Raw genomic sequence first — 18,198 nt, 5'->3', positions numbered from 1 at the left:
TTGGTAAGGTTCATTTTAAGTGAATGTTGTGATTTTTTAACCATTCCTGAACCTGTGACCAGAAACAAGCTACATACCAGAATAAATGTTCTATTGATTCTGTCTCTTCGAAACAAAATCTACAGAGCTGAGATTGTTGTATTGTTGCCCCTTATATACAGCATTCTGTTGGTGGAGCGGCAGGTAGCCTAGTGGTTAGAGCGTTTGACTAGTAACCGAAAGGTTGCAAGATCGAATCACCGAGCTAACAAGGTAAAAATCTAGCGTTCTTCCCCTGAACAAGGCAGTTAACCCACTATTCCTAGGTCGTCATTGAAAATAAGAATTTGGTTAGCAGATGTTAATGCGAGTGTAGCGAAATGCTTGTGCTTCTAGTTCCGACAATGCAGTAATAACCAACGAGTAATCTAACCTAACAATTCCACAACTACTACCTTATACACACACAAGTGTAAAGGGATAAAGAATATGTACATAAAGATATATGAATGAGTGATGGTACAGAACGGCATAGGCAAGATGCAGTAGATGGTATAGAGTACAGTATATACATATGAGATGAGTAATGTAGGGTATGTAAACATAAAGTGGCATAGTTTTAAAGTGGCTAGTGATACATGTATTACATAAAGATGGCAATATGATATAGAGTACAGTATATACATATACATATGAGATGAGTAATGTAGGGTATGTAAACATTATATTAAGTGGCATTGTTTAAAGAAAATCTGGCTTGCCTAGTAAAACAATTTTTTAATTATGTAGGTGGCAAGGATTTTCTATAATAATGTAAATGTAAAAACTTTAGGTGTTGAAGTTTATACTCAGCCTCCCCTTCCCTCCCCTGGACTTTAAACTTCCTGTATATAGCCATGGTATTACCTGGTACTTCCTGTATATAGCCATGTTATTACCTGGTACTTCCTGTATATAGCCATGGTATTACCTGGTACTCCCTGTATATAGCCATGTTATTACCTGGTACTCCCTGTATATAGCCATGTTATTACCTGGTACTCCCTGTATATAGCCATGTTATTACCTGGTACTCCCTGTATATAGCCATGTTATTACCTGGTACTCCCTGTATATAGCCATGTTATTACCTGGTACTCCCTGTATATAGCCATGTTATTACCTGGTACTCCCTGTATATAGCCATGTTATTACCTGGTACTCCCTGTATATAGCCATGTTATTACCTGGTACTCCCTGTATATAGCCATGTTATTACCTGGTACTCCCTGTATATAGCCATGTTATTACCTGGTACTCCCTGTATATAGCCATGTTATTACCTGGTACTCCCTGTATATAGCCATGTTATTACCTGGTACTCCCTGTATATAGCCATGTTATTACCTGGTGCTCCCTGTATATAGCCATGTTATTACCTGGTGCTCCCTGTATATAGCCATGTTATTACCTGGTACTCCCTGTATATAGCCATGTTATTACCTGGTACTCCCTGTATATAGCCATGTTATTACCTGGTACTTCCTGTATATAGCCATGTTATTACCTGGTACTCCCTGTATATAGCCATGTTATTACCTGGTACTTCCTGTATATAGCCATGGTATTACCTGGTACTCCCTGTATATAGCCATGGTATTACCTGGTACTTCCTGTATATAGCCATGTTATTACCTGGTACTCCCTGTATATAGCCATGGTATTACCTGGTACTCCCTGTATATAGCCATGGTATTACCTGGTACTCCCTGTATATAGCCATGGTATTACCTGGTACTCCCTGTATATAGCCATGGTATTACCTGGTACTCCCTGTATATAGCCATGGTATTACCTGGTACTTCCTGTATATAGCCATGTTATTACCTGGTACTCCCTGTATATAGCCATGGTATTACCTGGTACTTCCTGTATATAGCCATGGTATTACCTGGTACTTCCTGTATATAGCCATGTTATTACCTGGTACTCCCTGTATATAGCCATGGTATTACCTGGTACTTCCTGTATATAGCCATGTTATTACCTGGTACTCCCTGTATATAGCCATGGTATTACCTGGTACTTCCTGTATATAGCCATGGTATTACCTGGTACTTCCTGTATATAGCCATGTTATTACCTGGTACTCCCTGTATATAGCCATGGTATTACCTGGTACTTCCTGTATATAGCCATGGTATTACCTGGTACTTCCTGTATATAGCCATGTTATTACCTGGTACTCCCTGTATATAGCCATGTTATTACCTGGTGCTCCCTGTATATAGCCATGTTATTACCTGGTGCTCCCTGTATATAGCCATGGTATTACCTGGTACTCCCTGTATATAGCCATGTTATTACCTGGTACTCCCTGTATATAGCCATGTTATTACCTGGTGCTCCCTGTATATAGCCATGTTATTACCTGGTGCTCCCTGTATATAGCCATGTTATTACCTGGTACTCCCTGTATATAGCCATGTTATTACCCGGTACTCCCTGTATATAGCCATGTTATTACCTGGTACTTCCTGTATATAGCCATGTTATTACCTGGTACTTCCTGTATATAGCCATGTTATTACCTGGTACTCCCTGTATACAGCCATGTTATTACCTGGTACTCCCTGTGTATATAGCCATGTTATTACCTGGTACTCCCTGTATATAGCCATGTTATTACCTGGTACTCCCTGTATATAGCCATGTTATTGCCTGGTACTCCCTGTATATAGCCATGTTATTACCTGGTACTCCCTGTATATATAGCCATGGTATTACCTGGTACTCCCTGTGTATATAGCCATGTTATTACCTGGTACCCCTGCACATCGACTCAGTACTGGTACTTCCTGTATATAGCCATGTTATTACCTGGTACTCCCTGTATATAGCCATGTTATTACCTGGTACTTCCTGTATATGGCCATGTTATTACCTGGTTCTCCCTGTATATAGCCATGTTATTACCTGGTACTCCCTGTATATAGCCATGTTATTTCTTCTCATTTTGAAACAATGCTAACCTTACCTTCTTCTCTCTTCCTCTCCTCCCCAACAGGTGAACAACAATGGCCTGGTTTCGTTCATCAGAGAGGTGTCTCAGTTCACACCTGTAGCGTTTCCCATCGCCGGAGACCGGAGGGTTGTGGCAGCGTTCTGGGCTGACGTGGACAACAGGCGGGCGGGACAGGTCTTCTACCGGGAGAGCAGAGACCCGTCTGTCCTCCTGAGGGCCACGGCTGATGTCAGACGACACTTCTCTGAGTTCCCAGAGTTCAGTGCGACGTGGATCCTCATCTCGACGTGGCTCAAAGTCACCTTCTTTGGAGGAAGTGACATCACACCGGTAGGATTCTCAACCAATTAAATTAAACGAATCGCTCACTCAAATCAATCAGTCAAATGTATTTACATAGTGTACTATATGTGACCTGTTGACTACTGTTCTGTGCAGGTGAATACGTTCCAAGTGATACTGATCACCAACGAAGAGCTTTCCTTCACCATCTTCCAGTATCATGCCATCAGCTGGACTACAGGCATGCATGCCAGCAGTGGAGGAGACCTGGCAGGGCTAGGAGGCATCGCTGCACAGGTAACATCACAGAGATGTCCTCACAAAGGTGTCGAAAGCGTTCCACAGGGGTGCTGGCCCATGTTGACTTCAATGCTTCCCACAGTTGTGTCAAGTTACCTCGCTGTCCTTTGGGTGGTGGACCATTCTTGATACACACGGAAAACAGTTGAGCGTGAATAACCCAGCAGCATTGCAGTTCTTGACTCAAACCGGTGCGCCTGGCACCTACTACAATACCCCGTTGAATGGCACTTTTATTTAGTCTTGCCCATTCACCCTCTGAATGGTACACATACACAATCCATGTCTCAAGACTTAAAAATCCTTCTTTAACCCGTCTCCTCCCCTTCGTCTACACTGATTGAAGTGGATTTAACAGGTAACATCAATAAGGGATCGTAGCTTTCACCTGGATTCAAGCATTTCGCTACACCTGCAATATATGACCAATAAAATGTGATTCATCTGGTGAGTGTCACGTTCGTCGTAAAGATGAGACCAAGACCGTGAGTAGAGTTCCACATCATTTTAATCAACAGGAAACTCACCTAACAAAACAAAAACAACTGCCGAACAAAACGTGAAGCTATACGAATAGTGCAGACAGGCAACTAAACATAGAACAAGATCCCACAAAACACAAAAGGGAAATGGCTGCCTAAATATGATCCCCAATCAGAGACAACGATAAACAGCTGCCTCTGATTGGGAACCATATCAGGCCAACATAGACATACAAAACCCCTAGACATACAACACCCTAGACATACAACACCCCTAGACATACAATAACTAGCGTACCTACCCTAGTCACACCCTAACCTAACCAAAATATATAGAAAAACAGAGATATCTAAGGTCAGGGTGTGACAGTACTCCCCCCCCCCCCCCCAAAGTTGCGGACTCCCGGCCGCAAACCTGAACCTATAGGGGAGGGTCCGGGTGGGCATTTACCCTTGGTGGCGGCTCCGGTGCTGGACGCAGCTCTGGAAGCTCCGGACCGTGGGTCGTCTCTGGAGGCCCCGGACCGTGGATCGTCGCAGGAGGAACCGGACCCTAGATCGTCGCAGGAGGCTCTGGACTGAGAACCACCGCCGGAGGCTCTGGACCGCCGACCGTCGCTGGAGGCACCGGACCGTGGATCATCGCTGGAGGCTCTGAACTGGGAACCACCGCCGGAGGCTCCGGACTGCAGGTCGTCGCCGGAGTATCCGGACTTCGGACCGTCTCAGGAGGTTCCGGACCGTAGACCGTCTCAGGAGGTTCCGGACTGTGAAACGTCGCCGGAAGCTCTGGACTGTGAAACGTCGCCGGAAGCTCTGGACTGGGAACTGTCGTCGGAAGCTCAGGACTGGGAACTGTCGCCGGAAGCTCAGGACTGGGAATATTCGCCGGAAGCTCTGAACTGGGAACTGTCGCCGGAAGCTCAGGACTGGGAATATTCGCCGGAAGCTCTGAACTGGGAACTGTCGCCGGAAGCTCTGGACTGTGGATGCGCACTGGAGACCTGATGCGTGGGACCGGTACAGGTGGCACCGGGCTGATGACACGCACCTCAGAGCGAGTCCCGAGAGGAGGCACAGGACGTACTGGACTGTGGAGGCGCACTGGAGATCTGATGCGTGGGACAGGTACAGGTGGCACCGGGCTGATGACACGCACCTCAGGGCGAGTGCGGAGAGGAGGCACCACCCTTCCTGACTGGAAGCTCACTCCAGCCCGGCAAGTGCGGGAAGCTAGCTAGATCCCACAACACAAACGAGGAAAATGGCTACCTAAATATGATCCCCAATCAGAGACAACGATAAACAGCTGCCTCTGATTGGGAACCATATCAGGCCACCATAGACATACAAAACCCCTAGACATACAACACCCCTTGACATACAAAAACCCTAGACATACAAAAACTAGCATACTCACCCTATTCACACCCTGACCTAATTAAAATATATAGAAAAACAAAGATATCTAAGGTCAGGGCGTGACAGTCAGTCTATGTCATGGAAAGAGCAAGTGTTCTTAATGTTTTGTACACTCAGTGAAAATGTCTATCTATCTATATATACGGAAAGTTTTCAGACCCCTTGACTTTTTCCAAATGTTTTTTCGTAACATCCTTATTCTAAAATGGATTAAATTTTAAAAAATCCTCATCGAACAACAACGACAAAATACCCCATAATGGCAAAGTGAAAACAGTTTTTTCAAAATGTTTGCAGATATATTAAGAATAAAAAACAGAAATACCTTATTTACATAAGTATTCAGACCCTTTGCTATGAGACTCGAAATTGAGCTCGGGTGAATACTGTTTCCATTGATCATCCTTGAGATGTTTCTACAACTTGACTGGAGTCCACCTGTGGTAAATTCAGTTGATTGGACATGATTTGGAAAGGGACACACCTGTCTATATAAGGTCCCACAGTTGACAGCACATGTCAGAGCAAAAACCAAGCCATGAGGTCGAAGGAATTGTCCGTAGAGCTCCGAGACAGGATTGTGTCGAGGCACCGATCTGAGGAAGGGTACCAAAACATTTCTGCAGCATTGAAGGTCGCCAAGAACACAGTGGCCTCCATCATTCTTAAATGGAAGAAGTTTGGAACCACCAAGACTCTTCCTAGAGCTGGACACTCGGCCAAACTGAGCAATCGGGGGAGAAGGGCCTTGGTCAGGGAGGTGACCAAGAACCCGTTCCTCTGTGGTGATGGGAGAACCTTCCAGAAGGACAACCATCTCTGCAGCACTCCACCAATCAGGCCTTTATGGTAGAGTGGCCAGACCGCTTGGAGTTTGCCAAAAGTCACGTAAAGACTCTCAAACAATGAGAAACAAGATTCTCTGATCTGATGAAACCAAGATTGAACTCTTTGGCCTGGCACCATCCCTACGGTGAAGCGTGGTGGTGGCAGCATCATGCTGTGGGATTTTTTAAAATTCTTTAATCTGCTTGAAAATCTATGGCAAGACTTGAAAATGGTTGTCAAGCAATGATCAACAACCAATTTGACAGCTTGAATAATAAATACAAAAAGTGATGTGTAAATATTGTACAATCCAGGTCTGCAAAGCTCTTAGAGACTCACCCAGAAAGACTCACAGCTGTAATCGCTGCCAAAGGCGATTCTAACATGTATTGACTCAGTGGTGTGAATACCTATGTAACTGACCAGGTGAATCCAGGTGGAAGCTATGATCCCTTATTGATGTCACTTGTTAAATCCACTTCAATCAGTGTAGAAAAAGGGGTTAAAGAAGTATTTTTAAGAGACAATTGAGACATGGATTGTGTTTGAGGGTGAATGGGGCAAGACAAAAAAATATAAGTGCCTTTGACCGGGTTATGGTAGTAGGTGCCAGGCGCCCCAGTTTGTGTCAAGAACTGCAATGCTGCTGGGTTTTTCCACACTCCAACAGTTTCCCGTGTGTATCAAGAGTAGTCCACCACCAAAAAGGACATCCAGCCAACTTGAGTCAACATGGACCAGCATCCCTGTGGAACGCTTTCGACACCTTGTAGAGTCCCTGCCCCCCAACGAATTGAGGCTGTTCTGAGGACAAAAGGGGGAGGGGGGGGGGGGGGGGGTGCAACTCAATATTAGGAAGGTGTACCTAATGTTTAGTTTACTCAGCAGTCCCATGAGGAAACAATAGAACACTTCACCCGGATTTGAGCCTCTTAAGCGTCTTGGAAATTTGAGATTGCGATTTCAGGTTGAATTAAAATTCTCAGACAACATGGCTGGGCATTGAGATCTTTCCGTAAGCTTCCTTTGGAACCCTCTCACAGGCTTTCTCTTGGCTCTCTGGTGGGAGTTTTCAGTGAGGTGTGTTAGTAGTGTGTCATTAGAAGTGTGTTCAGACAGCTCATAGACCTATAAGGCGATTTAGATGAAGTGTCCCATTTGTTCTAAGGTCGTGACCCTAATGGCACCCTACATTCCCTATAAAGTGCACTACTTTTGAACAGAGCCTTACAGGCCCTTGGGACACGGATTTAAAGAGATTCTCCAGTACTTTCGTATATATTTTTTTAAGCCAGCAGTTCTGAAAGTAGCGCTCAGAAGCCAAAAGTGGTCCCCGAAAATTGCCCACTAGGTAACATATGTGCACCACGTCATTGCTCTCTCTCCCCTCATCTCTCTCTCTCTCTCTATCTCCCCATCTCTATCTCACTCTCTTTCTCTCACTCTCTCTCTCTCCCCATCTCTCTCTCTCCCCATCTCTCTCTCCCCATCTCTCTCTCCTCCTATCTCTCTCTCTCCCCATCTCTCTCTCTCTCTCTCTCTCTCTCTCTCTCTCCCCATCTCTCTCTCTCTTTCTCTCCCCATCTCTCTCTCTCTCTCTCTCCCCATCTCTCTCTCTCTTTCTCTCCCCATCTCTCTCTCTATCTCTCTCTCTCTCTCTCTCTCCCCATCTCTCCCCATCTCTCTCTCTCCCCATCTCTCTCACCCCATCTCTCTCACCCCATCTCTCTCCCCATCTCTCTCTCTCTCCCCATCTCTCTCTCTCTCTCTCTTTCTCTCTCTCCCCATCTCTCTCTCTCTCTCCATCTCTCTTCCCATCTCTCTCGCTTTCTCTCTCTCTCTCTGTATCTCTCTCTCTTTCTCTCTCTCTAGGTCAGCTAGGGGGCTGACCTGGTTGCTAGGGGGAAAATGTAGGGGGGGAAATGTAGGAGGTAAAATGTAGAGAAAATGTAGGGAAAATCACACAGCTTCCAGAAAAGCAATTGCTTTCAAACTAGGGATTTCATGGCTAATTGAGGTAATAGTGTAATTCTGCTTCTAGATTATATATAAACTACACATGGACACTATCCAGCCCAAAGCAGGAGGTTTACAAATACTTAGTAGTTGCCAAAGTTCCGTCCGGAGCATGTCTTTAAGGGTGGTCTCTTCAGCATCACCCGGAGCATGTCTTTAAGGGTGGTCTCTACAGCATCACCCGGAGCATGTCTTTAAGGGTGGTCTCTTCAGCATCACCCGGAGCATGTCTTTAAGGGTGGTCTCTTCAGCATCACCCAGAGCATGTCTTTAAGGGTGGTCTCTTCAGCCTCACCCGGAGCATGTCTTTAAGGGTGGTCTCTACAGCATCACCCGGAGCATGTCTTTAAGGGTGGTCTCTTCAGCATCACCCGGAGCATGTCTTTAAGGGTGGTCTCTCCAGCATCACCCGGAGCATGTCTTTAAGGGTGGTCTCTTCAGCATCACCCGGAGCATGTCTTTAAGGGTGGTCTCTCCAGCATCACCCGGAGCATGTCTTTAAGGGTGGTCTCTCCAGCATCACCCGGAGCATGTCTTTAAGGGTTGTCTCTTCAGCATCACCCGGAGCATGTCTTTAAGGGTGGTCTCTTCAGCATCACCCGGAGCATGTCTTTAAGGGTGGTCTCTCCAGCCTCACCCGGAGCATGTCTTTAAGGGTGGTCTCTTCATCCTCACCCAGAGCATGTCTTTAAGGGTGGTCTCTTCAGCATCACCCGGAGCATGTCTTTAAGGGTGGTCTCTTCAGCATCACCCGGAGCATATCTTTAAGGGTGGTTTCTACACCATCACCCGGAGCATGTCTTTAAGGGTGGTCTCTACAGCATCACCCGTAGCATGTATTTAAGGGTGGTCTCTTCAGCATCTCCCGGAGCATGTATTTAAGGGTGGTCTCTTCAGCATCACCCGGAGCATGTCTTTAAGGGTGGTCTCTACAACATCACCCGGAGCATGTCTTTAAGGGTGGTCTCTTCAGCATCACCCGGAGCATGTCTTTAAGGGTGGTCTCTACAGCATCACCCGGAGCATGTCTTTAAGGGTGGTCTCTTCAGCATCACCCAGAGCATGTGTTTAAGGGTGGTCTCTACAGCATCACCCGGAGCATGTCTTTAAGGGTGGTCTCTCCAGCATCACCCGGAGCATGTCTTTAAGGGTGGTCTCTCCAGCATCACTCTAAACTGTAACGTCTGCTCCTAGGCAGGTTTTAACGCTGGCGATGGGAAACGTTACTTCAACATCCCGGGGTCTCGTACTGATGATGTCGTGGATGTGGAGGGAACCACCAATGTGGGTTACCCCGGGAGATGGGTGTTCCGTATTGACAATGCCCAGGTGGAGGTGGGCGGATGCAACGACTCCGGTAAGATGGAGGAGGGATTGGATGGATATTTAGTCATTATGATACAAATAATAAAAATTTATAAAAATTTATAAAAATAAGTGTGTTGTGACGTTGTTAAATGCACTTTATTATAACTGTGATTTGATTTGACACAACATTTGTCTGATGTTCCCTATCCTCCATTGTCTTAGCTAGACTAGCGTTATGTAGGACTGACGCTGCTTGACGTATGGGACTAGGACTGATGCTGCTTGACGTATGGGACTAGGACTGATGCTGCTTGACGTATGGGACTAGGACTGATGCTGCTTGACGTATGGGACTAGGACTGATGCTGCTTGACGTATGGGACTAGGACTGATGCTGCTTGACGTATGGGACTAGGACTGATGCTGCTTGACGTATGGGACTAGGACTGATGCTGCTTGACGTATGGGACTAGGACTGATGCTGCTTGACTTATGGGACTATGACTGATGCTGCTTGACGTATGGGACTAGGACTGATGCTGCTTGACGTATGGGACTATGACTGATGCTGCTTGACGTATGGGACTAGGACTGACGCTGCTTGACGTATGGGACTAGGACTGACGCTGCTTGACGTATGGGACTAGGACTGACGCTGCTTGACGTATGGGACTAGGACTGACGCTGCTTGACGTATGGGACTAGGACTGACGCTGCTTGACGTATGGGACTAGGACTGACGCTGCTTGACGTATGGGACTAGGACTGACGCTGCTTGATGTATGGGACTAGGACTGATGCTGCTTGACGTATGGGACTAGGACTGACGCTGCTTGACGTATGGGACTAGGACTGATGCTGCTTGACGTATGGGACTAGGACTGATGCTGCTTGACGTATGGGACTAGGACTGATGCTGCTTGACGTATGGGACTAGGACTGATGCTGCTTGACGTATGGGACTAGGACTGATGCTGCTTGACGTATGGGACTATGACTGACGCTGCTTGACGTATGGGACTAGGACTGATGCTGCTTGACTTATGGGACTATGACTGACGCTGCTTGACGTATGGGACTAGGACTGATGCTGCTTGACGTATGGGACTAGGACTGATGCTGCTTGACTTATGGGACTATGACTGACGCTGCTTGACGTATGGGACTAGGACTGACGCTGCTTGACGTATGGGACTAGGACTGACGCTGCTTGATGTATGGGACTAGGACTGATGCTGCTTGACTTATGGGACTAGGACTGATGCTGCTTGACGTATGGGACTAGGACTGATGCTGCTTGACGTATGAGACGAGGACTGACGCTGCTTGACGTATGGGACTAGGACTGACGCTGCTTGACGTATGGGACTAGGACTGATGCTGCTTGGCGTATGGGACTAGGACTGATCCTCCTCACTAACTAGCTGTTCTATCTCTCCTTCTCACTAACTAGCTGTTCTATCTCTCCTCCTCACTAACTAGCTGTTCTATCTCTCCTCCTCACTAACTAACTGTTCTATCTCTCCTCACTAACTAACTGTTCTGTCTCTCCTCCTCACTAACTAACTGTTCTATCTCTCCTCACTAACTAGCTGTTCTATCTCTCCTCACTAACTAACTGTTCTATCTCTCCTCCTCACTAATTAGCTGTTCTATCTCTCCTCACTAACTAACTGTTCTATCTCTCCTCCTCACTAACTAGCTGTTCTATCTCTCCTTCTCACTAACTAGCTGTTCTATCTCTCCTCACTAACTAGCTGTTCTATCTCTCCTCCTCACTAATTAGCTGTTCTATCTCTCCTCCTCACTAACTAGCTGGTCTATCTCTCCTCCTCACTAATTAGCTGTTCTATCTCTCCTCCTCACTAACTAACTGTTCTATCTCTCCTCACTAACTAACTGTTCTATCTCTCCTCCTCACTAATTAGCTGTTCTATCTCTCCTCACTAACTAACTGTTCTATCTCTCCTCCTCACTAACTAGCTGTTCTATCTCTCCTTCTCACTAACTAGCTGTTCTATCTCTCCTCACTAACTAGCTGTTCTATCTCTCCTCCTCACTAATTAGCTGTTCTATCTCTCCTCCTCACTAACTAGCTGGTCTATCTCTCCTCCTCACTAACTAGCTGGTCTATCTCTCCTCCTCACTAACTAGCTGTTCTATCTCTCCTCCTCACTAATTAGCTGTTCTATCTCTCCTCCTCACTAACTAACTGTTCTATCTCTCCTCACTAACTAACTGTTCAATCTCTCCTCCTCACTAATTAGCTGTTCTATCTCTCCTCACTAACTAACTGTTCTATCTCTCCTCCTCACTAACTAGCTGTTCTATCTCTCCTTCTCACTAACTAGCTGTTCTATGTCTCCTCACTAACTAGCTGTTCTATCTCTCCTCCTCACTAATTAGCTGTTCTATCTCTCCTCCTCACTAACTAGCTGGTCTATCTCTCCTCCTCACTAACTAGCTGTTCTATCTCTCCTTCTCACTAACTAGCTGTTCTATCTCTCCTCCTCACTAACTAGCTGTTCTATCTCTCCTCCTCACTAACTAACTGTTCTATCTCTCCTCCTCACTAACTAGCTGTTCTATCTCTCCTCACTAACTAGCTGTTCTATCTCTCCTTCTCACTAACTAGCTGTTCTATCTCTCCTCACTATCTAGCTGTTCTATCTCTCCTCCTCACTAACTAGCTGTTATATCTCTCCTCACTAACTAGCTGTTCAATCTCTCCTCACTAATTAGCTGTTCTATCTCTCCTCCTCACTAACTAACTGTTCTATCTCTCCTCCTCACTAACTAGCTGTTCTATCTCTCCTCCTCACTAACTAGCTGTTCTATCTCTCCTCACTAACTAACTGTTCTATCTCTCCTCCTCACTAACTAGCTGTTCTATCTCTCCTCACTAACTAGCTGTTCTATCTCTCCTTCTCACTAACTAGCTGTTCTATCTCTCCTCACTAACTAGCTGTTCTATCTCTCCTCCTCACTAACTAGCTGTTCTATCTCTCCTCACTAACTAGCTGTTCAATCTCTCCTCACTAATTAGCTGTTCTATCTCTCCTCCTCACTAACTAACTGTTCTATCTCTCCTCCTCACTAACTAGCTGTTCTATCTCTCCTCCTCACTAACTAGCTGTTCTATCTCTCCTCACTAACTAACTGTTCTATCTCTCCTCCTCACTAACTAACTGTTCTATCTCTCCTCCTCACTAACTAACTGTTCTATCTCTCCTCCTCACTAACTAGCTGTTCCATCTCTCCTCACTAACTAACTGTTCTATCTCTCCTCACTAACTAGCTGTTCTGTCTCTCCTCCGCAGCGTCTGTGTGCCCTCACCTTCGACCCTGTCTGAACGGAGGTCGCTGTATAGACGACTGCATCACCGGAAACCCTTCCTTCACCTGCTCCTGTCTGGCTGGCTTCACAGGACCCCGGTGCCAGATAGGTCAGTCGGTGAACTTTGACCTTTGACCACAGTCACTCTGCTCCGTTCTGCCGCAGAGTCCCTCTTTAGAAGCAACCTCGTAGCCCCTAGATCTGAGAGGATTTGATAGGTTTAAAGACATGCTCCGGAACTTTGGTGACTAGTAAATATTTATTTAAACCTTTGGGCTGGATGTATCAATGCATAGTTCATACATACACTACATGACCAAAAAGTATGTGAACATCTCATTCCAAAATCATGGGCATTAATATTGAGTTGGACCCCCCCCTTTGCTGCTATAACAGCCTCCACTCTTCTGGGAAGGCTTTCCACTAGATGTTGGAACATTGCTGCGGGGACTTGCTTCCATTCAGCCACAAGAGCATTAGTGATGTCGGGCCCTGATGTTGAACGATTAGGCCTGGCTCGCAGTCGGCGTTCCAATTCATCCCAAAGGTGTTCAATGGGGTTGAGGTCAGGGCTCTGTGCAGGCTAGTCAAGTTCTTCCATACTGATCTCAACAAAACATTTCTGTATGGACCTCGCTTTGTGCACTGCGGCATTTTTCATGCTGAAACAGGGAAGGGCCTTCCCTAAACTGTTGCCACTAAGTTGGAAGCACAGAATCATCTAGAATGTCATTGTATGCTGTAGCCTTAAGATTTTAATTCACTGGAACTAAGGGGCCTTGCCCGAACCATGGAAATCATCCCCAGACCATTATTCCTCCTCCACCAAACTTTACAGTTGGCCCTATGAATTGGGGCAGGTAGCGCTCTCCTAGTATCCGCCAAACCCAGACTCGTCCGTCGGACTGCCAGATGGTGAAGCGTGATTCATGACTCCTGAGAACACGCTTGACACCACTCCAGCCGACGCTTGGCATTGCGCATGGCGATCTTAGGCTTGTGTGCAGCTGCGCGGCCATGGAAACCCATTTCATGAAGCTCCCAACGAACAGTTATTGTGCTGACGTTGCTTCCAGAGGCAGTTTGTAACTCAGTAGTGACAGAGGACAGAGGATTTTTACACGCAATGTGCATTCAGCACCCGCATTCCTGTTCTGTGAGCTTGTGTGGCCTACCACCTCGCAGCAGAGCCGTTGTTGCTCCGAGACATTTCCACTTCACAATAACAGCACTTACAGTTGACCGGGGCAGTTCTAGCGGGGCAGAAATTAGACAAACTGACTTGTTGGAAAGGTGGCATCCTATGACGGTGCCAAGCTGAAAGTCACTGAGCTCTTCAGTATGGGTCATTCTACTGCCAATGTTTGTCTATGGAGATTGCATGGCTGTGTGCTACATTTTATTAGCCTGTCAGCAACGGGTGTGGCTGAAATAGCTGAATCCCCTGATTTGAAGGGGTGTCCACGTACTTGTGTATACAGTTGAAGTCGGAAGTTTACATACACCTTAGCCAAATATATTTAAATTCAGGTTTTCACAATTCCTGACATTTAATCCTAGTAGAAAATGTCTTAGGTCAGTTAGGATCCCCACTTCATTTTAAGAATGTGAAATGTCAGAATAATAGTAGAGAGAATGATTATTTCACTTATAATTCACTGTATCACAATTCCAGTGGGTCAGAAGTTTACATACACTAAGTTGACTGTGCCTTTAAACAGCTTGGAAAATTTCAGAAAATGGCTTTAGAAGCTTCTGATAGGCTAATTGACATCATTTGAGTCAATTGGAGGTGTACCTGTGGATGTATTTCAAGGCCTACCTTCAAACTCAGTGCCTCTTTGCTTGACATCATGGGAAAATGGTCCCGTGTGGCTCAGTTGGTAGAGCATGGCGCTTGCAACGCCAGGGTTGTGGGTTCATTCCCCACGGGGGGACCAGGATGAATATGTATGAACTTTCCAATTTGTAAGTCGCTCTGGATAAGAGCGTCTGCTAAATGACTTAAATGTAAAATGTAAATGTAAAATCAAAAGAAATCAGCCAAAACCTTAGAAAAAAAATTGTAGACATCCACAAGTCTGGTTCATCCTTGGGAGCAATTTCCAAACGCCTGAAGGTGCCACGTTCATCTGTACAAACAATAGTACGCAAGTATAAACACCATGGGACCACGCAGCCGTCATACCGCTCAGGAAGGAGACGCGTTCTGTCTCCTAGAGATGAATGTACTTTGGTTCAAAAAGTGCAAATCAATCCCAGAACAACAGCAAAGGACCTTGTGAAGATGCTGTCTGAAACAGGTACAAAAGTATCTATATCCACAGTAAAACGAGTCCTATATCGACATAACCTGAAAGGCCGCTAAGCAAGGAAGAAGCCACTACTCCAAAACCGCCATAAAAAAGCCAGACTACGGTTTGCAACTGCACATGGGGACAAAGATCGTACTTTTTGGAGAAATGTCCTCTGGTCTGATAAAAGAAAAATAGAGCTGTTTGGCCATAATGACTATCGTTATGTTTGGAGGAAAAAGGGGGAGGCTTGCAAGCCGAGAACACCATCCCAACCGTGAAGCACGGGGGTGGCAGCATCATGTTGTGGGGGTGCTTTGCTGCAGGAGGGACTGGTGCTCTTCGCAAAATAGATGACATCATGAGGTAGGAAAATGATGTGGATATATTGAAGCAACATCTCAAGACATCAGTCAGGAAGTTAAAGCTTGGTCGCAAATGGGTCTTCCAAATGGACAATGACCCCAAGCATACTTCTGAAGTTGTGGCAAAATGTCTTAAGGACAACAAAGTCAAGGTATTGGAGTGGCCATCACAAAGCCCTGACCTCAATCCCATAGAAAATGTGTGGGCAGAACTGAAAAAGCGTGTTTGAGCAAGAAGGCCTACAAACCTGATTCAGTTACACCTCTGTCAGGAGGAATGGGCCAGAATTCACCCAACTTATTGTGGGAAGCTTGTGGAAGGCAACCCGAAACAACCCAAGTACCAAATACTAATTGAGTGTATGTAAACTTCTGACCCACTGGGAATGTGATGAAAGAAATAAAAGCTGAAATAAATCATTCTCTCTACTATTATTCTGACATTTCACATTCTTCAAATAAAGTCGTGATCCTAACTGACCTAAAACGGAGAATTTTTACTAGGATTAAATGTCCGGAATTGTGAAAAACTGAGTTTAAATGTTTTCGGCTAAGGTGTATGGAAACGTTCGACTTCAACTGTATATGTATATATATATATACATAGTACATACAGAGTATATACTCTTTCAGGTCTAGTGAGTAGGGGCTGGAGGTTTACTGGACAGGGCCCCCACCCCCTCTCTCTGCTCTGGGCGTCAGGGCTAGGGATTAGGGGCTAAGGGTTAGGTGCTAGGTGCTAGGGGCTAGGGGCTAGGGGTTAATGGTTAGGGGCTAGGGATTAGGGGCTAGGGGTTAGGGGCTAGGGGTTAGGGGCTAGGGGTTAAGGATTAGGGGTTAGCGGTTAGGGGCTAGGGGTTAGGTGCTAGGGGTTAAGGATTAGGGGTTAGCGGTTAGGTGTTAGGGGTTAGGGGCTAGGGGTTAGGGGCTGCTGGTTAGGGATTAGGGGCTAGGGTTTAGGAGCTAGGGGTTAAGGGTTAGGGATTAGGGGTTAGGGGCTAGGGATTAGGGTCAAGGGGTTAAGGGTTAGGGGTTAGGGGCTATGGTTTAGAGGCTAGGGATTAGGGGTTGGGGGCTAGGGGTTAATGGTTAGGGGCTACTGGTTAGGGGCTAGGGATTAGGGGTTAGGGGTTAATGGTTAGGGGCTAGGGTTTAAGCGTTAGGGGCTAGGGGTTAAGGGTTAGGGATTAGGGTCTAGGGATTAGGGGCTAGGGGTTAATGGTTAGGGGCTAGGGATTAGGGGTTAGGGGTTAATGGTTAGGGGCTAGGGTTTAAGGGTTAGGGGCTAGGGGTTAAGGGTTAGGGATTAGGGTCTAGGGATTAGGGGCTAGGGGTTAATGGTTAGGGGCTAGGGGTTAAGGGCTAGGAGTTAAGGGTTAGGGGTTAAGGGCTAGGGGTTAAGGGTTAGGTGCTAGGGATTAGGGGCTAGGGGTTAATGGTTAGGGGCTAGGGATTAGGGGCTAGGGGTTAATGGTTAGGGGCTAGGGGTTAAGGGTTAGGGGTTAAGGGCTAGGGGTTAAGGGTTAGGTGCTAGGGATTAGGGGCTAGGGGTTAATGGTTAGGGGCTAGGGATTAGGGGCTAGGGGTTAATGGTTAGGGGCTAGGGGTTAAGGGTTAGGGGTTGGGGGCTTCTTAATGGCTAGGGAATAGGGATTAAGGGCTAGGGGTTAAGGAGTAGGGGTTAGGGGCTAGGGGGTGAAGGGCTAGGGGCTAGGGGTTGATTTGGGAATCAGGTATCCTCCTCCCAGCCCTGCTCCTCGCTGCTCCTCTCTGCTCCTCTCTCCTCTCTGGTCTTCTCTGCTCCTCTCTGCTCCTCTCTGCTCCTCTCTCCTCTCTCCTCTCTGCTCCTCTCTCCTCTCTGCTCCTCTCTCCTCTCTGCTCCTCTCTCCTCTCTCCTCTCTGCTCCTCTCTGCTCTCTGCTCCTCTCTGCTCCTCTCTCCTCTCTGCTCCTCTCTCCTCTCTGCTCCTCTCTCCTCTCTGCTCCTCTCTGCTCCTCTCTCCTCTCTCCTCTCTGCTCCATGCTCTGCTGGGCCAGGAAAGAGGATGTCAGCTTGTAAAAGCTGGATTTCACCTGACCTGCCAATGCACAACCTGATAAGATATTTCCTTTAGGGTCATCTGCTTGTAATACGCATACCAGGTCACTGGCAGGTCTCTCTGTAACACTCCTCCTGCCAGGTCTCTCTGTAACTGTCCTCCTGCCAGGTCTCTCTGTAACTCTCCTCCTGCCAGGTCTCTCTGTAACTCTCCTCCTGCCAGGTCTCTCTGTAACTCTCCTCCTGCCAGGTCTCTCTGTAACTCTCCTCCTGCCAGGTCTCTCTGTAACACTCCTCCTGCCAGGTCTCTCTGTAACTCTCCTCCTGCCAGGTCTCTCTGTAACTCTCCTCCTTCCAGGTCTCTCTGCTCCTCCTGCCAGGTCTCTCTGTAACTCTCCTCCTGCCAGGTCTCTCTGTAACACTCCTCCTGCCAGGTCTCTCTGTAACTCTCCTCCTGCCAGGTCTCTCTGTAACACTCCTCCTGCCAGGTCTCTCTGTAACTCTCCTCCTGCCAGGTCTCTCTGTAACTATCCTCCTGCCAGGTC

General features: G+C 46.7%; 1 protein-coding gene across 1 annotated transcript in view; it reads left to right on the top strand.

Annotated features, from left to right (window-relative positions):
* Positions 1 to 18,198, top strand: part of LOC139539406 (sushi, nidogen and EGF-like domain-containing protein 1) — a 111,680-nt gene that overhangs the window by 26,313 nt on the left and 67,169 nt on the right. Inside the window, exons 2-5 of the mRNA XM_071342309.1 lie at positions 3,026 to 3,313; positions 3,422 to 3,562; positions 9,508 to 9,670; positions 12,942 to 13,067. Of these exons, the coding sequence (XP_071198410.1) occupies positions 3,026 to 3,313; positions 3,422 to 3,562; positions 9,508 to 9,670; positions 12,942 to 13,067 (718 nt within the window). The remainder of the gene's footprint in view (positions 1 to 3,025; positions 3,314 to 3,421; positions 3,563 to 9,507; positions 9,671 to 12,941; positions 13,068 to 18,198) is intronic.

This window comes from Salvelinus alpinus, chromosome 15 (assembly GCF_045679555.1).
Source record: "Salvelinus alpinus chromosome 15, SLU_Salpinus.1, whole genome shotgun sequence".
NCBI lineage: Eukaryota > Metazoa > Chordata > Actinopteri > Salmoniformes > Salmonidae > Salvelinus > Salvelinus alpinus.
The sequence above is the reverse complement of the archived record's forward strand: the minus strand, read 5'-3'. Positions and strand labels throughout refer to the sequence as shown.